Raw genomic sequence first — 26049 nt, forward strand, 5'->3', positions numbered from 1 at the left:
AGTTGTGCAAGGAGAGGGTAGCTGCGGTGAAAGCTAGATATGTAATTGGTTTCAGTTTTTGGTCCTTTTGCATATATACAAGGATTTTGGCATGTGCTTGTGGTATATCTCTCTTTTTGTATGTAGAGACTGATTTGTTTACTTGTAGGATGAAGGCATTATAGTTGCAGAGTATGTGCCTCTGGTTTGTTGCATGTCTTCATTTTGTTTTGACACTCCTTGTGTTTGAATTTAGGTATTAGTGTGGATGTTTTAGCAAAAGAATTGTGCAGTGTAGGCATATTGTAATAATGAGGAAGTAGCAACATTGCTTCATTTTGTAATAATGTAGTGTATCTAGCCCCCATGATTATGTGAATTATGGAGTGACATACCTATAGTTCACATAATCAATGTTTGAAGTTGTTTGCTTTGCATGTTGTTTACGCTTCTTACTACGATCTTCTAAATATATCATTCTTCTTTGTGTAGGCTGGATCAGTTTTCGAGAATCATGTTCCTAAGGCAGCAAGTGGTGGTAGTAGTGTCAATATCTCAGCCTTACTCCATGGAGAGGCTCCTTCTTGTGACATTCATTTCCAACTCGGGTGTACATAAGAGTGATCTTACAAATGTGGTTTAGAAATTCCATCACTTGTTTTAAAGTGGATTGCTCTGAGTGTTGTTGTTGAGGATGTTGCGTGTATTTTGAGTGACACACATTCTTCGATTGAAGATGGGATGGTTCCTTCAGAGTTTTTGATCCGTCTTGCATAGTTTGTTGAAGAGTGTGGTGGGGCAGCTTCTTTGCAAAGAAAAAGGTATGCTTGAGCAAAGTGATTAAGGAGCTTGGTCTTGTGTTGCATAATGTGGAGCTTGTAGAAGTCAAGATTGAGGGGACCTTTCTAATAAGTAGGGATGCATGTCGAGACATCATGAATTGAGAACTTGGTGTGAGTTTCAAGTTGGATCATCCATTGAAGCTGCAAGGATTTTTTTATTATATGTGCATGCTCGCTAGTTCGGAAAACTGATGCAGGGAGGTGCACCAAGAAGATTTGTTCTTCAGTCTTAAAGAGAGCTTTCATGCCTTGAACCACAATGACAAGAAGACTTGTGCACTAGGAGTTAATGATGGTATTAGCTTGGATATCATGTTTTGTATAATAGAAGCTTGTAATATGGAATCTTGGTTTTAAATCAACTCCTTTAGTTGACAATTTGGACTTTAGCAGTAGATGCATGGCCTGCTTGTAATAGAAATCTTGATTTGATTTCAGCCAAAATCGGCTATTAAAACTGTTTCCTGTAGTGAAAACTTAAAGCATCTGAGAAAGGCTTGAAATAGTAGACTAGATTTGATGTTTTATTTTTTGGTGAGAAGACTAGATTTGATGTTAGGCTTATGAATTTTGAGCTTCAAACAATTTGACTACTGAATTTGGTTGTTGTAGTGAGAACTTAGCTTTGCTCTAATGGATGATGTATGGGTTTGAGTTTTGGGCACATGCTTTCTTTAGGTACACAAATGAGGTCTTGGTTGTTGTATTAGGAGCAATTTGGATGTGGCATAGTGTCAAATGGTTTAAAGAGGTCTGCAAGGATTTTTTGTAATGGTTTTGGCATGATTTTGGAATGCTAGTAACAAAGTAGGCTTTGGCTGTGAGTGCTATTAAGCGGGTTATTTTATATAAGGTGATCATATAGATAGGGAAAAGGGTAAACAACAATTTTTTCAGCCCCCAAGTGTTTGCTTCAGTTGACACATAGGTGTAAAATATTACACAATGTCTTGCACCACAAAATGTGCAACTTAGCTCTAAGCGTGTTTGCAGGGCATAAGTTGTTATAGGCAGGGCATTTTCCAGCAGTAGCATTACAAATGTTTTGAGTATCAAGCACAAGTAATCATCCAAGGGAGACAATGTTTGCTTGTATGCCTTGAGCATAATAGATCCAAGAAGATCACATTCTTAATCGCATGTAGCCTGAGTGCTAAGCGTGTTTGCATCTTCTTCAATTTTTTTAGATACCATCTATTGCAGTGCAATGCTACCACTTTACTACAATTGAGGACATGGCTAAGAGGATAAAAACTTAGCTAGGGATTGAGAGTTTAAGATTTGAGAAAAGTTTAAAACAAAGGTTTCTGGTATGAAATATTCTTGACTACTGCAGTAAAAATATTAACAACTGCAGTGAAGATTCATGAATGGCAGGAAAGGCTATAACTTGGAACAAAGACTTTTCAACAAGAACTATCTTATTCAAGGCATATTTGGTTTTAGCATCAAGCATGTTATAGCCAGTGAGATACTAAGGACGAACTTAGGGTGGAGGCATAAAAGTTGGGAATCAACAGCAAAAAACACACTTTGAAGGCTATAACATGTTAGAGGTAAACTCATATTATAGTCAATTAAGAAGATTTCAGTTATTGATGTGAAGGCTTGGGCTTTGGCAAAGAATCCTACAACTTAGAAAAGAGACATGAAACAAGAATCACCAACATCTTGTGATCTAGTTTTATTTGGCTATGTCAAGCGTGCTGTAGATTAAGCCTTAGCACATAAGGCTATAACTTGTTAATATGGGAGCCCACAACTGCTTGCATTCAACAATAGATGTGAAAAAAAAAAACAATCATGCCTGAAGTAAAAAACAATAGGATGAACTAACTATCTGAACCACAACCTAGTCCCCAGCAGAGTCGCCAAAATGTGAGAGTCTTTTTTGAATTAAATTGCGACTATGCCAAGATTGACCCAATAATCCGATTAAAAAGAAATCTTGTATGTGATTCAAACAACAAATGGGCTTGACAGCATGAAGCGTGGTGTGGGAGCTAGAAAAGCATTGCGGTGAGAGAATTGGGGGTTTCTGGGTAAGGATATATGTGAGAAGCGGAGGTTGAAGGTGGTTGTTTTGGGAAGAAGATGGTTAGCTGGGTAAGGAGCTTGAAGGCATGAAGGCTTGAATGCCTAGGATTTGAAGGTTGTTTGTAGGCGTTTTATGGGTTTTGCTTCCTCCCTTTTTCTACTGCAGGGACTCACCTTTTATAGGCTCAATGGATAAAATTTTGATGATCTAAAGTATATCATTATCCGGGTAAAATACTCCCTCTTCAATCCACGTGATTTTGCCCTAAAACCAGGAAAAGAAAAGCTTACTTCGAGGTGGTGGCTCTCAAAAGAAAAGGGTTGTTGCAGTGACAACGATCATGACAACACAAAACAAGGAGATGTAGACAAGAGAGATTGGGAAGTGTGATCATCGTTTGAGGGAAAGAAGGAAGCTTTTTGTCACACCCTGTTCCGCTTTGTAACACTCGTTCACGCCTCGGAATTGGCGTTCGGTGCTTAAAACCCGCCGACGTCGGGACCGGGGTACACTTTTGATTGGTCTCATGGCTTCTTCTACAGAATGAGACTATTATTCAGAGAGGAGTTGTTTTGGACTGTATTCATGTGTTGCGGGGAAAGAGAAAGTTAGGTATTTTGTTGGTGCAGGGAAAATAGATCAGGCGTAGAAGCAGAAAATAGATGTGTTGTTGTAGAAAAAATAGCTGGGGGTCTCTATGTGGGTTTTACGCTTTTGGCCTTTTGGGTTTGAAAGGATGGTAACCTAATCTCAAATTCTCATGCATGTTCACCATTTCATTTGTTGATCTAAGTCGTTGGGTTTAGATTTTGGGCCCAAGACTGAAATCACCAATGACATTAAACTGACAAATGAGCATTATGTGTTTCTGTAACCTTTCACATCACACCCACTTCTACAAGCCCCAATGATGTGTGGATGTGGTTTGAGTCCACATCAATGGGCATATTTGCTTGGCGTGTTAAAATCCTAAGATTATAGGAATTTGCATGAATTGCATAACAAATTGTCGCGTAGCAAAGTGCATGATTTCTCGGGTATCAACAATTTGACATCAGGATATGTTACATATCTACGTGATTTTTTCATTATGTCACCGTTGTGACAAAACAAATAGAGTCATCATTAGAACAATATTTTTTTTCAATTGGTGTTTGTTAGAATACATCTACTTTGTAGAAATTATCGATATTATTTTGGGACTTTTATTTATAATTAAAAACTAAAATTACATCTTGTATTTGATTGTTTTATGAAGAAGTTTTGACAGCACCGGTACCCCAACTTTTGTGGCACGGTCAAAGTGGTACCCAGACTTTAAAAACTATCGATGTGATACTCAAACTTTATTTTTGTTATCAAGGAAAGGCCTGAGGCCAATTTCCGTGACGGTGCCGTTTGTTTGGTGACGTGGCCAGTATCAAGTCCAAAAAAAAGGGCAAAAATGACATTTTACCCAAATGACACCCTAATCCATTCAAAACTCGACTTCTTCCCCCTCCCCCTTTCATTTCCATCTCTTCTCTCTGCAACCCCTTTTTTCTCGAAAACCCTAAATTGCAGAGGAGACCGACGCAGCCGAAGCTCTCTAGCTAAAGGTAAGCCACCACAGCCCCATATCTCTCTCTGGGTTTCATCTTTCCGGTTTGATTTGGTTGATTACTGTGTTGAATCAACCAATCAAAGCCGTAATCAACCAAGTCGTCTCTTCCAAGTCCAGTAGGCCCTCGAAGCCGTCCGCAAGGGTAACGTCGCCGTCGGCGTCCGCGGCATGGAATCGGCGCCGGACGAGTTCATCGGCGACGGCTTGGGCTCGAGGAAGCCTCGGCTTTTCATCAGGGAAATGGTCATGAGGAACTTCAAGTCTTACGCCGGTGAACAACGCGTTGGTCCTTTCCATAAGGTTAGGGTTGGTTTTGTTAGACGACTTTGATGCGTTTCTGTTGGTTTATTTACTTGTGTTTTGGCTATGGATTTAGAGCTTTTCGGCAGTTGTTGGACCTAATGGGAGTGGGAAGAGCAATGTCATTGATGCAATGCTGTTTGTATTCGGAAAGCGAGCTAAGCAGGTATACCGATTAAGCAGATTTTTGATTCATTTTGATGTTCCTAATTTGTGCATTGTGATTCTGTAGATGCGACTTAACAGAGTTTCGGAGCTCATTCATAACTCCACCGATGGCCAGAATATGGATTGATTTGGTAATCATCAACATTTTGCTTCTTTTTCTGATTGGGATTTTAAGAAAATAAAACAAGAATGAATTGTCAGCCTTTACTGAAGATAAATTTGAGGATTTTTGGTTGCAATTGTTACAGGACGATGGGACGTTTGAAGCTGTTCCAAGAAGTGACTTTGTAATCACTAGGGTAGCGTATCGAGATAACTCCTCAAAGTATTACATCAATGATCGTTCAAGCAACTTTACTGAAGTTACCAGGAAGTGACGAAACTAAAAGGGAAACGAGTTGACCTGGACAACAATCGCTTCTTGATTCTTCAGGTTTGATATTTAAGATGCACTTCATTAAGTTTGCTTCAGATTGTCTCGTCATATTAACAATGTTCTTCTGGTTACTCATCAGGGTCAAGTGGAGCAGATTTCACTCATGAAGCCAAAAGCTCAGGGATCTCAGGATGAAGGTTTCTTTGAGTACCTTGAGGACATTATCGGGACCAGAAAATATATCGAAAAAATTGATGAGTCTTATAAAAAGTATGCTCCTAGTTCATAGAAAATCTTACATTTTATTTCTGCCAATCTACACCATTTTCTGCTTTCAACCATGCATCTTTGCTAGTTTCCCATCTAACAGGAGCCTTAAATTTGCCTTAAATTTGGTAAAGCCTTAAATTTGCAAAAAGTGATCTATTAATCTGTTTGAGTACCAAATTGTATAAGCTTTAGAGTCCTGTCTGACTTATTTGACTCTCATTATCTATGGATGTGTGTGTATGTACTTGACCGATGATGCAAAGAAAACAGAACACTTGCTTTATAGATGAATCATTCTTTATAGATGAATCATATCAACGTGAAGGTGTGAAGGTGTTTTTCATAAAGTATAGATGATTCTTTATGACTTTATTATTTCAATGTATTTATGCTTCTAGTTATGGAGGATCATCTTGGTAGGAAGTAAAGCATTAGGATTGGGTTTTTCTTTGTTGTTACCTATTGGGAATCATCTTTAAAAGGTTCTTATACATGTAATTTGTTTCTCAAATTGAAGTTAGAGATCAAGATTTTGGTATGCTTAAAGTTGGTTGAACATTAGAAGTGTAGAACTATATTTACTTGTTATCTTCTGTTAACTGTCGTTGTGGTAATCTAATTGATCATTGCTTTAGAATGTCTTTCTGTTTTGTTTGAATGCTTTATTGCTTTAAGCTACTTCACAACACAATGTAGTGTTTGCATCTTTTTACTATCCTTTCATTGGCATTTTGGAAGTACTTTGGTTTTAGGGGTATTGCTGAAATGCTTTGTTAACTGTTGGAAATAATGTTGTTGTTGAATTGTGTTGGAAATGTCTTGTTGAATTGTGAAGTCAAATGTGGTTGTTGAATTGTGTTGGAAATATCTTGTTTGTGTTCCACAGGTCCAAAGGGCATCAGCCCCACCCAAGGAATCAAGACCTAACAAGGACCACCCAAGGAATCAATGAAGTTGGCAATGGAGGGTAGTTCTGCAGTAAATGGTAGTGCATCGGCCTCAACACAGCCTTCTACTCAAAGCAGCCAAAATCATGCAGCAGGGGGGTGCTCAAAAGTGAATGTGTTGGCTTTTAAATTAGAGAAACATAATGTGTACTTCATCATAGTTTGGAATTATTTTTTTACAAACAATGTGGTTCCTTGAGTTTTTGGAAACCAATTAAGCTTGAATTATGATGCATAGTATGTTTCTTATGTTGATGTTGGTTTTAATTCAATGATATTGGCAGCCTTTTTTTGTTTTATGTTTAAATTTCTATGTTACATTTCCAGCTATTACATAATATTTCTTGTCAGCAGATAAACACAGCAGCAGTACCTAAACTTTGTTGGACTGATAAATGTGATACCCAGAAAAATTCAAATTTAGAGTTTTTGAAGGGAAAACGGTTCTGGTGAGAGTTAGAAGGTTATTTTTGTTATTGCACCTTTTTTAGGTGGGTCTCATGTCGGCCACATTAGCAAACTAGCGGCACAGTTACGGAAATTGGCCTCAGGTCTTTCTTTGGTAGCGAAATAGAAGTTTGGGTATCATATTAATAGTTTTTAAAGTATGAGTATCATTTTGGCCGTGCCACAAAAATTAGGATACCAACGCTGTATTTTCCTCTTTTATTAATAGTGGCTTAAGACAACCACACCAACCCTTTTTGAAGAATAAGTCACATGACTCATCTGAAGAAAAGAAAAAGGAAAGAAGATAAAAACGAAAAGAAACCGGTAATCTATACGCAGCGTGGGAGGCGCTCACTAACAAAACGTGAATAGCATTTCCGAGAGTTTGGTTTTGTTTTATAAACTCTCCAAATCCTTGTAATCGACGGAAGCAGAGCAGCCATGGACGGAGGGAAGAGGAAGCAGAAACCCCCGTCCATCACTCTCGACCAGTTCATCTCCCTCACCGCTCCTCTCATCGACTTGGAAAAGGTTCCTCTCTATCTCTCATACTGCCTTCCTTTCTTTCACTCTCAATTTGAATGTAAGCGGAGTTTGTGTGGGGCATTCAGGAAGCGGAGATATCGGCCTCCATCACCAGCGGCGCCTCCAGGAATCTCGACACTGCTCAAAAGATAGGCTCCGCCATTCTCAATCTGAAGTGCGTCGATGCTCAGGTACACTCTCTCTTGTTTCTCAAGCTTTTCGTGTTTCGGTTTTAGAGCACTGAACTGAACTATGTTTTGCTTTTGAGAATTTAGACAGGACTAATGGGAAAGACTCTTCTTGAGTTCCAGTCTACCAAAACAGAAAACAGTAATGCTCTTCCTCTTCCTCCTCACAAGGTGAACATTCCAAATTTCTAAGCTCCATTTGAGTTTCTTGTCGGATGCTAATTCTTGTTTGCAATGTGTAAGTGTGTGGTTTTATTCGCTTCATGGGCTGATGATGTGGCTGTTTTTGAATGTGTTGTCAAAATTGAGTCTCTTAACATACTCTGTGTCGAATTTTCACAATATTTTTCTCTTTTATTTTGTCAGTTTGGCACACATGATGTGGTTGTTCTAAGACCGAACAAGGCTGATTTGGGCTCACCTGCTCTTGGACAAGGCGTCGTGTACCGGTTAAAGGTAATTCTAACTATGAAATGTAAAGTTGGACATATGCGGTTTTGGTCCTGATAGGTTTGATTGAACAGGACTCATCAATCACTGTCGCTTTTGATGACATTCCTGAAGACGGATTAAATAGTCCCCTACGGTTAGAGAAACTCACAAATGAGGTATGAAGTTCAAATCTCAGGTCTTTGAATTTTCTAGTTTCTTATTCAGTTTTCTCATCTGTATGTTTTGAACCACCACATGTTTTTGAAGGCCGTATTTGTTATATTAGTGATTGGGACCATATTGGTCATTGACATGGAAATAATTTAAAGTGATTTTTTACCACCAGTAATGTTCTCTTTGGTCCGTGGTCTATGCATTGTCTTTCAGTCTTCTCTTTCTTATGCCTTTGTCAAAGATTATATTCGTTGGCGAAGAGTTCTAGTAATATTTTTGTTTTCTCAGGTTACATATCGTAGGATGAAGGACGCTCTGATACAATTGAGTAAAGGTGTGCAAAAGGGTCCTGCTTCTGATTTAATTCCTGTCTTGTTTGGAGAGAGGGCACCAACAGTGGCTAAGAAGGAAGTCACATTCTCCCCATTTAACAAAAACCTGGATCACTCTCAGGTCCTGAAGCCTAATATATGTACTTCCTTGTTTCTTGTTTTTGGATTTTTCAAGATGCCACTTATGATGTCATCATGCGTAATTTTATGTCAATAGGAACATGTTCAATTCCTTTAAATCTTTAGCTTTATAAAATGAACACACAATCAGCAAATACAAACACAATATGTACCTGCATGCTTATGTACTTAATCTCTGTGTATATCATGCACACAGCGCTACCTTTAAATGATGATCGTTATCACCTATGGTTCTTTGAAGTTACTAATTTGTTGGTGCAACTAAATAAAGGTAACATGCATATACTGATAAATAATTAACAAAACTTCATTACTATGACTGATACGTAACTTTATTTAAGGACTCTGAGATATTATAGCCTTGCGAATATCATATAAGTTTTTCATGTGCTATTAACAGTAAGGGTCTCGAAATACATGAATTGTTAATGATAAGGTTTTGATATCATTTGTTCAAATAGTTCTACCATGAATATTGTTGGTGTAATTTACAAGATTAGATCGGCTTTGGTTGCATACTTCTGAATATTAATTGATATATGAATTTTTGTTGTTCTGTGTATGGGTCTGCCAATTTTTCGTTTGATCATCTGAATCCATATTGATAAAATTATACACCACCCCAGGATTCAATCTTAATACTTGTCTCATTTTCCCCTGATCTCCACAGAAAGATGCCATTTCAAAGGCTCTGTCATCCAAGAATGTATTTTTGCTGCATGGGCCTCCTGGAACAGGAAAAACCACAACTGTGGTGGAAATTGTTTTGCAAGAAGTCAAACGTGGATCAAAGATCCTTGCATGTGCTGCTTCGAATATTGCTGTTGACAACATTGTTGAGCGATTGGCGCGCCAAAGGTATTTCACTGCCTACATAATTGTGGAGTTCTTATTTTGTCAAAATTTTTAGCTCTATTAAAACAAGTATAAGGTGCTAAATCAGAGAAGTCTGTAATCCTTTTTTGCTGGCCTTTGCTTCCTTTCGTTTATTCGTTCTCATTTTATTTTCAGTGTTTCTTGTCAAGCTATTGCTAACTTCAGATACTGCATACAGACAGTCAATGTTCAGGTTTTATTGGTGATAAAGAACCAAGTTTTACTTTGATATTAGTATGACCCCATTTTGTAGTATATTAATGTTTTTATAGTTCTTTGGGATTAGAAACTATTTTCAGCATTCCTTTGATATTTTCTTTTTGATAAAGAAAATATTGTTGAGAGGCTGGTTGTTGATGTATAGTCAAATGGTCAAGGAGGCTTCTTGTTCAGATTGCAGTTGGTGCCACTTGGTTAGGTTAAGTAGAAATAAATAGACTAGTAGGTTTATGGACTTTAAAGAACTTTCTTTTTTAATTCTTAATAACACTTGAACAAAAAATTGTGCATTCAACACTTTGCACTTCAATCATTACAGTTGAGTTGACCAATGATATAGCTGATAGCTGATGTGAACTTTTAACTTGTATTGTTCTCCAACCTGCCATGTTAATGTAAATAAAATGAGACAATCTGAATATTCAGTTAATGAGTAGGAATGGTCCTGTCAGTTGTACCATATTGTATTGTGATAATTGAATAAATTAGTGCTAACTACTAATTGTATAATAGTACAAGTTGGCTATAGATGATGCACTCTCGTATTTGTTTTTTTTCTTTTCTTTTGCCTCATTAAGTAGATGGTAATTAAGTAAAGGCTTAATGCTTATTACTATCTACAGAGTAAAGTTAGTGAGATTGGGACATCCTGCACGTTTACTACCTCAAGTACTGGATAGTGCATTGGATGCACAGGTATGTGAATTATGTTGGAAAGATTCTAGTCTTTGTGATATCAAAATTTTATAATTTCATACCATTAGCACAATTATTTCATGTCTGTATTGTGCATTCTGCATCATTAATGTTCTCTGTGCACTAAGTGCTGTGGCATTTGTATAAGCATATGAAGTTTCACAATCTTCATTGCACCTCATTATAGTACTCATGCTCGTACACACACAAGGAGGGAGCGTTTGGTCATTACATAAGGATGTAGAATTGCACTCCAACACCGTAGAGCGAAAAATCTAGGCCATAATCTCCTTGAATTGAGGGCGTACTTTCGTCTAATTACTTGCTTGCTTTGCTCTCAGGTCTTGCGAGGAGATAACAGTTCTCTGGCAAATGACATTCGAAAGGAAATGAAGGTAATTTTTTATAATTAAAGCCTAAATTAACGTGCATATTAAAAAGTTTTTAGTTCTTTTTTATCATTATAGTTTACCAAACTAACACATTTCTATGGCATACCTACTCATGAATACGTGCACATTGTATTATTGCAGCAATTGAATGGAAAGCTATTAAGAACCAAAGACAAAAACACTAGGAGGGAAATCCAGAAAGAGCTAAGGATTCTTTCCAAGGAGGAACGTAAAAGGCAGCAGCTTGCTGTGACAGATGTAATAAAAAATGCAGATGTGGTGTTGACAACTTTGACTGGGGCATCGTCTCGCAAGCTGGACCACATATCATTTGATTTGGTGATTATTGATGAAGCTGCACAGGCACTTGAGATAGCATGCTGGATAGCACTGCTTAAGGTAATGGACTAGTACATAGGCATATACATAATGTTAACCACCAAACCTTGCATATTCATTTCCATAAAACGGCGCGCTGTTCATGACAAAGAACTAATGCATGTGTTAGTCTCTGTAGTCTTAAAAGAAACACATTGTGTGTTTTGAGCATGTTAGTTAATTGAAGACATAGATTCCAGGACAAGCAGAAGTTGAAGACTTAAACATCTAGAGTGCTAAAATCAATATGTGTATCCTACAGTTGCAAGAATTATATATGTATATTTTTTAGTGAAAATTTTTAGAAAGTCAAATTTTACTCGCACTCCAAAATCCACTTAAAAAAATCTGAGTTCATTGTTTTAGGGTTCAAGATGTATACTTGCAGGCGATCATCTTCAGCTTCCTCCAACCATCCAGAGTGCTGAAGCTGAGAAGAAAGGTTTAGGAAGAACCCTTTTTGAACGCCTTGCGGACATATACGGAAACAAAGTCGTATCTATGCTGACTGTTCAGTACCGCATGCATGAGCGTATCATGGATTGGTCATCAAAGGAGCTTTACAATAGTAAGGTGCTGAGAGGAAGTCTGGATGGTGGCTTGAGTAAATTTATAATCAAATCACCGAAGGTCATTAGATTTGATTATATCATATGCTTTCGTGTCGTTGCAGGTTAAAGCCCATCCAAGTGTTGCTGGACATATGCTTTTGGATCTTGAGGATGTAAAGAAGACTTCTTCAACAGAGTCAACCCTTCTTCTAATTGATATAGCTGGGTATGCAGTTCATTGCTGCTATAAACTGTAGTTTTAAAAACAAACCTTTTACTACTGTTTTGTATTATAAGTCCTAGTCAGGCAGCACGGTGGCAATTTGATTTTTTTCCTGTCTCTCATAGTGCTGCATATAGACACAACTGAAGACACAGACATGGCATGAGATGATGTCTTTTATCTGAGATGAGCATGACCTTTTTGTTTATACATTTCAAAATGAGTTATACATGTCCTTTTATTTTGAAAGGGTTATTTTATCATTTATTAGCAAGTGCTAGAATTTATTACTAAGAAAAAGAGTCGTTTTGAATGTCCCAAGGAACAAAAATGAGTGAGTTATGTCCACATGGTGTCGGAGAGCTTCTCTTAGTACGACACAAGAAATGCTTTATGCATCACATGTGTGACTTGTTTGCACTGATCTGCTTCAGGTGTGACATGGAAGAAAAGAAGGATGAAGAGGAAAGCACTATGAATGAGGGTGAAGCTGATGTTGCTATTGCCCATGCAAAGAGACTCATTCAAAGCGGTGTCCAGGCTTCTGATATTGGAATTATCACCCCTTATGCTGCACAGGTATCAAAAACTCCTGAATACATAAAATCAGAACGTGGGTTTCTACATTATGCAAATACTTTAGTAGAATAGATATTTCTCTTCTCTTCACTATATCAGATCTAGTATTGCAGGTTTTCATACTGAAGAAGTTGAAAAGCAATGAAGAAAAGCTAAAGGATTTGGAAATTTCAACAGTCGATGGCTTCCAAGGCCGGGAAAAGGAAGCCATCATTATTTCAATGGTTCGGTCAAACTCAAACAGAGAGGTATACTTGTCGCTGGTTCTGTTGCTAATGCATAAAAAAAAATAAAAATAAAAATAAAAATAAAATAAAAAAATAGATTGTAGACGTCTCAATTATTAACTAAATTTTACAACCTAAACAAACTGAATTGGGAATTTTGCTAAAAATACTCAGGTTGGGTTTCTGAGCGATCACAGGCGAATGAATGTGGCTGTGACACGAGCAAGGAGGCAATGTTGTCTTGTCTGTGATACTGAGACAGTGAGTAACGATGCATTCTTGAAGCGATTGATAGAGTACTTTGAGGAGCATGGTGAGTATCTAAGTGCCTCAGAGTATAGCAATGAATGAGGAAAAGTACCCTGGCATCAACAGGTATGTGTGTTTGGTGGCATAGCTCTGGATATATTGCCCCCATTGCTTGTGCTGCTGAACAATATTTATATTCTAATTAAAACAGTTTCTAATCTCAAAAGATATTTGTACCTATTGGAAAATCTTTTGGCCTGGTTATACCTGTTTGAAACTAGTTACTTCAGCTTTATTCTCATTACCAATTTAGATTGTTCCTACTACATTTTGTCAAAAAAGAAGTTCGGACTACATGTTTCTTCGCGCTCTTCATATCAACTTGAAACCAAGAAGATATTAAGAAGCAAAATGATATTTTGATTCATAGTAACGCGAATCACATGATTTCCTACTGACGGAAGAATGAACTAATTCTCTCCATCCTGAAGCCACTACAACTGATAAAAGATGAGTAAACTGATTTCAACCAGCTCATACATGATCAGAAATGTGGCTGAAGAGCTATGAAGTAGCACAGTTTCCTCTATAATCCAACTAAGCTAGTTTATGCGACTACAAGTGGCCACATCTCTAAAAAGCTTCTTCTCCTCGGTACAAAAACAAGCTTTATTTCTTCAGAAGTTCCAAATGGAAGTGGGGAAAGACAGCTCTTCGTTCACATCATAAATATGAAAAGTACCAGTTTCTGCTCCTTGATTTTCCATTGCATGCATCTCAATCAATGCGTCCCAGTTGAAATTCTTGTCAGCAAAGGGTCCAAATCCATCACTAGTTTCTGTAATGGAAGATTCTGGAGCTGCAAAACTTGTGGTGTCGGATTCTTCTGATTGTCTCTCATTCTTCAGCACACCTAGCTGCTGAAGAAACTCATTGAGATCTATCTGTGGCTTCTCCTCCAGTCCTCCCACAACTTTCTCCGACGTAATTTCTACGTCTTTCTCCTTATTCTCTGCTACATTTTCTTTCTGGGCTTTTTCCATGGTGACGTGAGCCTCAGGTTTTGAGTCACAGGAAGATGAACTAGAGGAAGGAGTAGTTTGACCAAAAACCCCATTTTGCTTAAGCTCTTGGAGCCTCTGATGAATGACATGAACACTTGGCTGGGCATTGATGTTGAGCATTCCACAAGGAGGAAACATGGAAATGAAATTTTGGGAAGGGAACCATTTGAACTTTTGAGACTTAAGTGGAAGGTTGGAAGAGTTGGATTGCAGGTGAGGAAGATTGAGAAAAGCATCAGGGCCATAGAGTCTCCTGGCAGCCTCATCATAAGCCATGGCAGCTTCTTCAGCGGTGGCGAATGAGCCCAACCAGAGCCTGGTTCTCTTCTTTGGCTCTCTGATTTCCGCAACCCATTTGCCCCAAGTTCTCTGTCGAACGCCTCGATACTCACACGAGGCGTTCTGAGGGCCACCTTTGCCTCTTGTAGGGCCTTTCTTCCATGGCTTCAATGGAGATTTCCTCAAGTTGTCCATGGAGGGTTGGAACTTGGAAGAAGGGAGAGTGAGAGTGAGAGTGCGTACATGAGTAGAAAGGGCGCGGGATATGTAGTGAATGGGAGTGCAGTTTTGGTTTAAATGTTGTCACGGTGGGCAAAGTCCATGCATGTGACAGTTGTTTAGTCTATAGCGCCATTAGTAAGTGAGCTACATTCCCATTTCACCTTTTCAAATTTTGACATCCCAATGGTAAATGTGAGGATTACATGTTGAAATGAGGGTCTATCTTGATTAATAAATTGAATCAAGGTATCTTATAACATGACATGATCATCTGAAAAAATCAATTTTGTATAATCTTAGAACAGATGTATTAGGGAATTTTCAAATGTCATTCTCTAATCGAAAATACAGATAAAATCAAGGGACTATCCATCTTCTTAACAAAAGTTGATGTAGCTGAAAAACAATTATTGGTAATATATATACAAATCACGGAGTAGAGATTGACATTCGATCAGTGTTCGAGGAATGAAAATATCGACTATATGTGATTATCATCCTGTGAGCCAAGTAGTCGTGGTCATTCTCATTCCAACCTTTCTGCTTAGTTGCTTGGTCACAATCTTCCTATGTGAGGAACCCTTATTAGTAAAACAAATCATCAAAACAGTATAACCATAGTACATGGATCTGTTTTGTTCTTGTTGAATATTTGCTCTCTTTGTTTATTTGATCTTTTGCAACTCAAGAAACGAAACAGTTTTAGGTGGAAGGATTACATTTCTCTTAGATGACTTGTCTGTTCTTGTTTCAACTTTCAACGCAAGTAACATAGTGGCCTGTATCACTGGGTGTTATCTTTTAATCTTGCATCAAGATATGCTTACATATTCGTATTTTTTTTAACAACTTTTGATAACTTAAAATACTAACAATAGTAATAATTTCATATAAATCGTCATTTTGCCCTTTGAATTTCATCAGATGTATGATGTATCTGAAATTGGTGAGTATATGAGATTTAAGGTGTAAAAGCCACGGAGTTAAAGATGAAATTTGCCCAAAAGAAAGTGATTTGTGTTCAAAACAAAATGGAGACACATAGGAGTGTAAGGCCAAATTATAAACCTCTTATGAAACAAAGCTCTTAGTTAACACTAAAAACTAAAACTGAAAAGCAAAAATACAGCAGATATTATATATTGCAACGTATTTGAAGCTTTAAATGTGGTGGTGGTGGTGGTGACTGGAGATGTAGCTAGATAGCCATCTGTTTTTGACTTATGAGTAGTGTCTGGAGCTGAATTCTTTGAATGAAATCTGACAGTCTCCCTTGGATTCCATTTCATAGGAGTTGCTTCTTCACTCTTCAGTAATGACTTGAATTCCCAGAGAATGAGATCAAGAAGTAATACCCACCTCACTACATTTTTCATTTTCACGAGCTCTTCTATTTCACATGTTTTCCTGCCATTCACAACCTGATGCCCGGGACTCTCCTCACCTTTATCCCATGCTTGTCCTCTCTTCTATTTCACAGGTGTGAAGCTTGGCTTCATGTTCATCCCTATGTTGTATATGATGATGCAGCTGATGACGCTGTTACCACAACTACAAGCACCTTCCTTGTTTCTTTTAATTTTCGAAACATTGTGCAATGTACACATAGTTTTCCGATAAGAAACCGCAGAGTCTGGAAAGTAAATGAACCAAACGGCTGGGCATTAGAGGCATATAGATATAAGCAGTGAATGGGATCGAAACTGAAGGGTAACCAGAAACCGGTGGTGGAATGTTCTGTAAGCCAGTTCATTGAGCAATAGAGAGCAAGATGATTGTGGGTGTCGGAACAAATTACTCCCATTTTTCATAATGATTTTCATAAGTCTTTCATATATGTACATACTGTTACAGATTGCGCAGGTGCCGATAATAACACAATGGCAGATTGAGAATGATTTGCAAAAGTTAACACGCCCAAAACAACATACGAGTCCAGTAGATATAACATCAAGGGTTGAGAATGACCAACTCCAACTCCGATTATCTCCGTACTCCGTCCAACTGAGCATACTCAAAACTCTCTTTCTTTCCACACTTGGTGACTAAATTGCTGAAGCCAAGAAATCTCAATTTAAAAAACTGCCCAATAATATGGAAAGCTATTAATTAACAAATATGCACAGAGGAAGAAAAACAAACTATCATATCATCAAGTGAATGAGCACTACAAACACTTTTACAAGGATTCTTAGTTTCTGTGGAAATTTGAAGTAATACGTTAGTTTAATTCAAAACACTAGAAGTATAAAGCTACTTATCATTCCGTATTTGACAATTGAGCTTTGCCATTAAACCTGAGATGCACTGTTCTCCTTGATACAGACCAACTAAAAACTCCGGTCAATTTGGTCCAAAGACTGCTTTCAATGTCCTAAAACTAATCTGAATGTCTAGCAACTGAAAACTAAGAACTAATCTGAATGTCCTACTAAGAAACTGGAAGGTGGACCAGACGTGAGCTCCGTGGCAAATCATATTAGCCACTACAAACTACTTTAGGTCTTAGGTCATGACATGACCCACAAATGGTACTTAGTCTTGATAACGGTTCCTTCACTAAGTTCCATGGGTGTTGAAATTGCTCCTCCTATAAAAGATCAATTTGTTTGCGAGTCTTCAAATGCCGCATGCAATAATTGACTAACTACCAAGGATTAGCCCCTGCTGTTGCATCAATTCATGTTTAAGGACAAAGAGAATACAAGATATCGAAACTGTTCATAACTAAATGAAACTCGTCACCTGGTCCCAGAAGTCTCTACACGATACTCATAATTCAGAGTTACTGTTTGTAATTTCATATGAAATTGGTAGTGTCAAGTGAATTACTAAATGTCAAAGAGAGCAATGCTTACATGCAAATGACCACTTCATTGAATTCCCTTGCATTGGTTCCTCCATTTATCCTTGAGGTCTGACAGAAACACATCATAACCAAATTCCAATATCTGCTTCCATGGCATTCTTGTTTCATCATTGCATTGAAATTTCTGCACTCCCTTCTGCAACAGTATTAAAGATGTCATCAAATATCCGAAATTGGAAGCAAAAAGTATAGAACAGAAGGCAGAACAGAACAGAAAGAAAAATGCATATTTTGTTGGTCCTCTAGATAATAATAACCAAATTGAACAAGGCACTTCAAGGACCCAAGTAGTTTGAAGTTTTGCACCAACTGTTAGTCTCTTATGTAATTGAGGAAGACATGAAGCAATTATTTAACGGCAGGCCAGGTATATGAGATGAAATGCAGCTATGACAAAATCATATCTCTGAAGATTCATTGAAAAAGAAATCCAAGAACCTTGAGCATCTCTTCTTCCTCAACAGTCCATGGAATCTTTTTTCTCCTTGACTGAGTCATTGCCAGCTGAGTGAGCGCTACAATACAGAAAAAGAAAAGTAAATTCAATTAACTATCCTCACAAAACCCTAGGAAAAAGAACTATTAGATTCTAATGAAATCACTGTTTTCTAAACAAACAGGTAACGTTGTGGGTCAACTGGGGCGAATATACGCTTACGTTTATAACTCCTGGTAACATAAACACTAACGTTTTCAGACATTATTTGAGCATATGCAGAATATTTCGCAATTTGAATAGACAGGATGGGAAAATTAAAATGTACAAGTAGAATTGCAACACTTGGAAATATAATCAACCTACCACGGATATTTGCCCCTTTTTCTTAAGGACTCATCAGTAATGTGCTGCTGCAGGACTTCTTGCTCAGTTACTGCACCAGCTTTTCCTTGGTCAACAAGGATGCTCTGTGTGGTTTTACTTGAAAAATTATCACCTTCCAATACTTGGTTTTGAAATTTATCCAGGCCTGCAGACGCACATTCATGGACTACCGTTTCTTCCGCATCTTTCTCACCAGCTGGTACATGAACTTTTCCACGAATGGAATTGATGTCAGTGCATGATGAAGAAGGTGGTCCTTGCTGCTTATCATAGATAATTCTGTGAAACTGGACATCATCAACTTCATTTATATGTTCTTCACATTGATTTCCCTGATCAGGTCTCCCGAGAAGATTATCCTCAAATTTCCTAGTGCAATTATTCTTTTTGCTATGTGTTTTTCCAACAGGTTCCATCAGTTGGTCTTCCAAATGAGCATGAACAAATGCATTTAGCCCTGTATCTAACTGGGAAGTTTTTTTCTTAGCATCAAGGTAAGCAGTAAGAGCACGAGAATATGAACAGAAGGGGCAGTAAAAGTTACCCTTCTGATAAGAAATGGCTGAGGAACGCAGCCAGTTCTCATGAACCACCACAGGACAATTACTTGTTTTACAAGTCAAAAATTGACCACCTTCATTACAGTCCAGAGAACGATTTTTATTTGTGACTGTTGTCTCGAAGGAATCATGACTAGATGTGCATTGAGAAATCAAGAAAGCATGCTTCTTCATGGCAGCATCAACCTTCTTATCATAAAAACCATCACTTTCATTTGATGTTTTTTTGCTATGTAAATCCTTGAGCTGTTTGGATTTATCAGCAACGCTCTTCTGCTGGGAGCCATCTAAAAGTGCAGGGTATGCCGCTTTAATATGAGAATCATGCTCACTGACACAATCTGACTGTTTAGAATTCTTCTGCTGCGTTCCATTTAGAGAAGCAACACCTGATGAACTTGGTTTTGAACAATGCTCATAATAGTCTTTCTGTTTATTAGCAAGGCTCATCCGCTGGGGTCCATCTGTGGTTGCAGGGTGCAGCACTTTAATATGAAAATCATTAGCAGTGTTATCACTGAATACATTAGCAGACACTGTATGCTGGGATCCCTCAGGAGCACCAAAACCTGATGCTCTTAGTTCAAGCTGAAACCCACCATAATTTTTGGTTTTATCAACACATGCATGTTGACACGCTTCATCCTGAATTATGTCTTGAGGCATTGAAGTGGTAGTACAACCATTCTCCAACTGACTCTGATGGGTTGCATCATAAGTGCTTTGTCCATTCCTCGTTGACTCGGTATAATCATCCTCTAAGACCCTGACTTCCTCCATCAGTTCCATTTGACCTTCAGCCAAGTCACTCCTTAACCTCTCAGAAACTGGAACATCTCTTTCGGATGAATCTTCTGAACATAACGGAAGTTGGTTCTCCACTATAGACTGTAAAACATAATAGGCATCCCACACTTTCCTTTTGGCTCTTTTATGGATATCATCAGAATAATTTACCCTTTTATGGTTTTCACCACCCATATTTTCAGGATCCCGGCCAGTGCCTTCAACAGCATTGCTTAGTTGCTGAGGTTCATCGGTGGATGAAAGAAGCGGTACAATATGACTACTACACTTGATTTCTTTAGCGGAAATCTTATGCTGGGTTTCACCTAGAGGAGCAGCATTTGATACTATTATTTCGCAATCAAGTCCACTATCATCTTTGGCTTCACCAACACAAGAATATTGGTGGCCTTTATCCTGAAATGTATTCTGAGGCACTGATGTTGGATTAGAATGATTTTCTGTCTGATTCTTTTGGATTGCATCATCACTGCTCTGTCCACATCTCTCTGACACAGCATAATCACTGTGACCATCTTCTACCCTGTTTGGCCCCATTGCCATCTGACATTCTGCCACGTCACACCTTTCACTCATAGAAACTGGAACATGTCTTTCAGACATGTCTTGTAAACGCTCTCTTCCATGTAAAGGAATTCGGTTCTGTTCTACTTCTATGGACTGTGAAACATGTGAGGCATCCCACTTCATCTTTTTCGCTTCAATATGCCAATCAACGGAATCATTTACCCTTTCACGCTTTTCATTATCGGATCCAATCCTATTCCTTTTGGAAAGCAAAAGATTTTCATTCTCTGATTTCTCTTCCACGCCTGTGTTTTGAGCACTAGAGCAGCTCTTATTTAGACTTTTATTACTCCCACTCACATAAACTAAATTAGCATCACTTGTGAATGTTAAACTGCTCTTTTCTCTCAAGACATCAGCATGCGGATGGGAGCCATCAAGCATCGACTCTTTCAACTGCTAGTAAAGAAAACACATTCCATTTCCAGGCAACTAAAGAAAAACTAACCGATCAAGAAAACTGCAATGAGAACATCAAAATGCATAACGTACCTGTTCCAAAGCACATTTTGGCAGAGAAGCATTTTTATGCACAATAAAGGGGTGAATATCCCATTTCAACAGCCCTGGTCTACCGTTTCCCAAATCAGACTCCAGTGTCTGACAAAACAAAACAAAACAAAACATATCTCATCTCATTATTTGAAGTTTTGAACATACTCCCTACCTCCAAGAACTCCTCAAAAAGACAAAATTCTTCAAATTTAACCTCTTTCATTTCATAATTCTAATGACTTGCACATTAAAGGTGAAAAGATCAAAACTTTACCTCATCGATGATGCGTTTGAGGACACTTTCGCAACTTTCGGATAAATCAAAACTGATTTTAGAATTCTGGGAAGATAGAACATGAGTACTCATCCGGTAATCACTGCTAGAGCCAAATAATTCCTCCAAACATCTGAGAGCAATCCTTTCCCTTGCATTTTTGGACATGTGATCAGGTAATGCTGAGCCTATCTGACCCAACAAATCTGAGAAAACAACAAAGTCCTGATCTTCACTCACACTGTTCAAGTGAAATAATAATGATAAATAGCGTGAAATTGAGATTGAAGTAAAAATGGAGGTACCCCATAAGACAGAAACACCAACTTGTTTCATGGTGGCCACGCCTTCGACGACCCAGAGCCAAGCAATGGCTTTCTGCTGCTCACTCATGTCGTCCATTGGAGTTGGAGTCTGAAAGAGGCTGCAGCAGAAGAAGCTGTGGAACTGGAATCCCCCAATACAATAGTTTAAATTATAAGCCGAGGGAAGAGGGACCGGGCCCTTTTGGGCACACACCATTTTCACACTGATGTACTGTGCTTCTATTGTTATATTTTAAGAGAGTGAAATTTTTAATTTACACTCCCTAAATTGTAAATCACATGTTTTTTTGTCCGTCATTTCAACTACTTTAATCTTCAAGTTGAAGGCAACTCCTCTGTAATCATAAACTGCATCAAAGGCAAGTGTGACACCTTATGACCTATCAAATCGTTCATATCAGACATCGTTGTTGACTAAGCCTTCTTCGAGAATATCTCTAACCATGTTTGCCATGAGGCAAATTTCCTATCTAATGCTTTGGCTTTTATGGGCATGCTTTGTGTCACGAGCTACACTAAAAGGCAGTGTCATTGTGGCACTCCAATGAATGCCCCTCAGGGGCATGTCAATGACAAGCATGAGGGCTCACATGATGTTAAGTGGCAAGTCGTAAGTGGAACTTCTAGTTCACTTCTAGTTTGAAGTATTTCGACTTGGAATTTGGGAAAAGTCTTAACACGAAAGTTGTCTGGAATGTTGAAACGAGTTCAACACTTAACGGTATATTTTATGATGTCGCTTGAATTATTTATGAATTATTTATAGGAGTTGGTCCTCCTAGGCTTTTTGATATTTCCTCTTGCCAAGTGAGAATTTGCACGATATGTTCTATAGAGAGGTACCTGGTGTCAGACTCTCCACCACCCTAGGTGCTGGCCTTCATGGGGCATTAAGCGAGCCATTCCTAGGATCCAAGAGCTTGGTGTATGTCATTAGGAAGGGGCAACATGCATCTCCATGAGTCATGAAGTCTCATGGACAGTATCTGTCGGCAAGCTGATATTGCGGTCCCATGTTGATGGCGAGGTTCATATGTGGTAGGTCCTGATGCCATCGGCATGGGAAAGCGTGTGGGCTAAAAAAATATATGTTGGGATCTCGCGCGTGGTGCTCATTGGCCACAAAGTAAGTGTCGCGTGCATGGGTTTGGGTTTGACCATGCCCCTAGGTGAAGTGCTGCCAACAAGCACAGAAGGGCGACACCGTGCTAGATGAAGGGAAACCAAAGGTGGGCATTGAGAAGGTGATGCCTACTCAAGCAGTATGCTGACAAGGTATGCTAGCAAGCCAGACATGTGGGGGGTTAAGATCAAGAGGTGAGCCATGTGACGAACCTCGCTAACAAGCCCTCAAGGCAACAAAGATGTGCAAGCTCTTAGGAATAACCCGACAAGTAAAGTCGAAGGCCAACTAAACCATGGTGTATTGTCATGGCACTTGCTACAAGGTGTAAGATGCACTCTGGTCAACAACGGGTTGGCACATGCCAAGATGATAAGGAATCCTATCAGTTGGGTGAGTGTCTTGGGAGACAACCATGACACATGGAAGCGATCGGTTAGTCATAAGGTGTACGTGAGACTCATGCGTGAGTAACTTTTGTTTGTGAAACCCCTATATGTGTGAGGATAATGTGTGAAGGGTCGGATTGACACGGGAGGCACACATCACAAAACTTCCTTCCTTTAGCTACTAAGATGTTTCAATTCACTAAATTTTAAAAGTCCAAAGAGTGCAAACTTGCCACAGAGCTTGGATACGGTTTTTGATCGAAGATCCTTGGATCATAGACGGTATCTCCCCATGGTATTTCGCTTCTAAAAGCGGCATTCCTTCTTAATGCCCGGGTATCCATTCAATGCATTTTTTACGGTCTTGTACTAAGATACAGTGAACACGAATAGAACCGTCGAGAGAGCTTTTTATTTACTCAACCAGTAAAGGCGCCCCAACTTGAAAGTCTTTTGTAATTCTATAAAGGGTGTCACATCCAGGGCCGGCCCTGAGATTTTCAGGGCTCTAGGCGAAAACGAAAATGGGGCTCTCAGTCTCTCACCTTCAAATATATATATTTTTAACTTTTTTCTTCTTTCTTTGAAAGTAATTTAGTAAATTTAAGTAAAATTCACTAATAAGGTTAACAATACAGCAATCTTAAAATGATGATGGTATAATGCATCAAAGAAAGAAATCTAAAAGGAAAACAGAAAAAATAAATAAAAATTATATGTATATAAGAAGGGAAAGAATAATAAAAATAAAATACATGCATACAAAAAAAAATCAAAGATGAAAAAAAAAATTCAAAGTTGAAAGCGCGTTTCGAACCAGTTAAGTCCTCCAATTGTAACATTCGCTTTTGCCACCACGTCAACAACAATTAATGTTTCTTCTAAGAACTTCTATTTATATATTACATTTTAGTATATTTAAAAAATCAGAAAACTTGATTTTATTTTTCAGGGGCCCGTAAGTTTGGGGGCTCTAAGCACAGGTCTTCTGGGCCTATAGTCAGGGCCGGCCCTGGTCACGTCGTATGATCTTTCTAAGTATATATCATTGTCTTCTCATAAAAAAAAATAATAATAAAAAATAAAATGAATGTCCAAATGCTAAGCATCCAAGAATATATTTGCATATGCTTCAGGGGCGCGCCCCTAAACAATTGATCTATAATAACAAATATGTGATGCTAGAACTATCTATTTAAGAAATAGAATTAAATTCAGTTTACCCCTTCAAACTTTAGCTCTAAAATCAGTTTGGTCCCTGAACTTTTTTTTTTAATCAGGATGATCCCTATACTTTAAATTTTCATCAGTCGTCTCCAAATTTTGACTTTGACTCTAACCATGATGTCACATGTTGAGTTGGCTCTGACATAAGGGATTATTTTTCAAACTTTGACCCTCTCAGCAAGGTATATGACATTTACACATATTAAACCTTAATAATAATTAAACTCATTAATTAATTCTCTTCCTATAAAAACATAATTATAATTCTCTTCCTCTCTAATCTCTATATTTCTCTCGTCATTCCCTTCTCTTCTCTGTGCCTTTTCTTATGTCAATCAATCTCGAGTAGGAAGAGGAGACCAAGCTCCTCTTAATTGATCAATGAATTGCTAACTTGATCCAAGAATTCCTATTCATCTTCACAGGGATTGGTGGCGGGGCATGCTCTATGCTGGGGGTGGAGAGGGACTGCTAAGAAAGAAGTGTTGGGGTGGGGAGGGATTGCTAAGAAGAAAGATGAAGAGAAGGGGCCAGCAACAAGGAATAGGCTTTTCACCACTTCAATTTCATATTCTAATTTCTATTTTTCTTTCTTCCGTCTCGTTTAATTTTTTCTTTTTTGTGTTCATATGAATGCATCGGTTGCTTTAGATTTTCGTTTTTATTTGGGTATATGAGATAGTTTTTGCAGGGTGGATATGTCTTATCATTGAGTTTCTAGCAAAATCTAGTGTTCTAGATGTGTGTGGTTTTGACAATGAAGAGATGGGTATAGAAGTAGTCCTGTTGGAGATGGGAGGGTGTGGTTGAGCTGGTGATCAGTTGAGTAAACTTATGAAGGGATCTGAGTTTCAGGGGTTAAAGTTTAACATAAGAGGGTAGGTAAGACATTTTATCCAAATTTTAGGTCAAATTCTGATACGTAGGTCCTTATGTCGTGGCCAACTCAGCTTGTGATGTCATGTTTATAGTCAAATTCGAAATTCAGAGATGACTAATGTAAATTGAAAAAGTATAAGGATCATCCTGATTAAAAAAAATGTTCGAGGATCAAACTGATTTTAGAGCTAAAGTTTAAGGGGATAAACTGAATTTAATCCTAAGAAATCTAATGTTGTCAAACTATTACATACTAGTATTTCATAATTTGATTGGTTTACCCACAAAAGGGTAGCAAGGCGCGCGTATAAAGTCTTAGACTTAGAGCATCTCTAATGATAGTGTAATTTTTTTGGTCAAATTTATACAAAACCTTCTCCAATAGAAAGGTCAAATAGCAATAATATTTTACTTTTTTTCAAAATTTTCTTACTTTTTATATCTTGCTATTTCTCTCTCTTCTCTCTCTATCCGTCTCTCCTTCTCATTCTGTGCTTCTACTTCTGAGGAGACTACAACCAGCGAAAATTATTCAGCACACCCGACATCTCCACCGTCCGTTTTAGCACGTGGACTTGGGCCGTTAGTTGGGCGTTTGCGGTTTGTTAGGTAGGCAAGTGATGGCCTGATGGGCGATTAAGGGCAGAGTGGGCAGAGGTAAGTTGATCCGCTCTTGTGTTCTCACTCAGAAACTCAACTTTATGGTTTCGCCATCGTCGACGATGGTAGCGATCGTCTTCGTCTTCTTGTATGGAAGAGAGCTACATTACAGGCCCTGATTTTCTTCTTCCGTTGCACCTTACCAATCTCTACTGGTCCAGAACCGCCAAGAGATGGTCAACCGCCACAGCCTCCACGACGCGGCGGAGGAAGCCGACGCTCTCCGTTGAGCTGAACAAGCAACTCAGTCTCCTCATCCACGCCTCCATCCAGAAAGAGATCGAAGCTTCTTCAAGCTCTGTGGAGGTCGCCGTTTGGGATCGTCAACAG

The 26049-nt window shown here is 38.4% G+C and overlaps 2 protein-coding genes and 1 pseudogene across 3 annotated transcripts in view; 1 reads left to right on the top strand and 2 right to left on the bottom strand.

The window, feature by feature from the left end:
* Positions 1 to 26049, bottom strand: part of LOC101309983 — a 259355-nt pseudogene that overhangs the window by 112677 nt on the left and 120629 nt on the right. The window lies entirely within an intron of this gene.
* On the top strand, positions 7327 to 13449 carry LOC101304040 (DNA-binding protein SMUBP-2-like). Its single transcript, XM_004307518.1, has 15 exons — positions 7327 to 7504; positions 7585 to 7689; positions 7774 to 7857; positions 8053 to 8142; positions 8211 to 8294; positions 8581 to 8745; positions 9436 to 9623; positions 10484 to 10556; positions 10898 to 10951; positions 11090 to 11347; positions 11693 to 11899; positions 12000 to 12103; positions 12535 to 12679; positions 12793 to 12927; positions 13081 to 13449. The coding sequence occupies exons 1-15, from the start codon at positions 7415 to 7417 to the stop codon at positions 13255 to 13257; spliced, it is 1959 nt and encodes a 652-aa protein (XP_004307566.1). The 5' UTR covers positions 7327 to 7414; the 3' UTR covers positions 13258 to 13449.
* On the bottom strand, positions 13833 to 14693 carry LOC101305512 (dehydration-responsive element-binding protein 2F-like). The gene has a single exon (XM_004307521.1). It carries the CDS (start codon positions 14691 to 14693, stop codon positions 13833 to 13835), a length of 861 nt encoding a protein of 286 aa, XP_004307569.1.

Source organism: Fragaria vesca, linkage group LG7, assembly GCF_000184155.1.
Source record: "Fragaria vesca subsp. vesca linkage group LG7, FraVesHawaii_1.0, whole genome shotgun sequence".
NCBI classification, from domain to species: domain Eukaryota; kingdom Viridiplantae; phylum Streptophyta; class Magnoliopsida; order Rosales; family Rosaceae; genus Fragaria; species Fragaria vesca.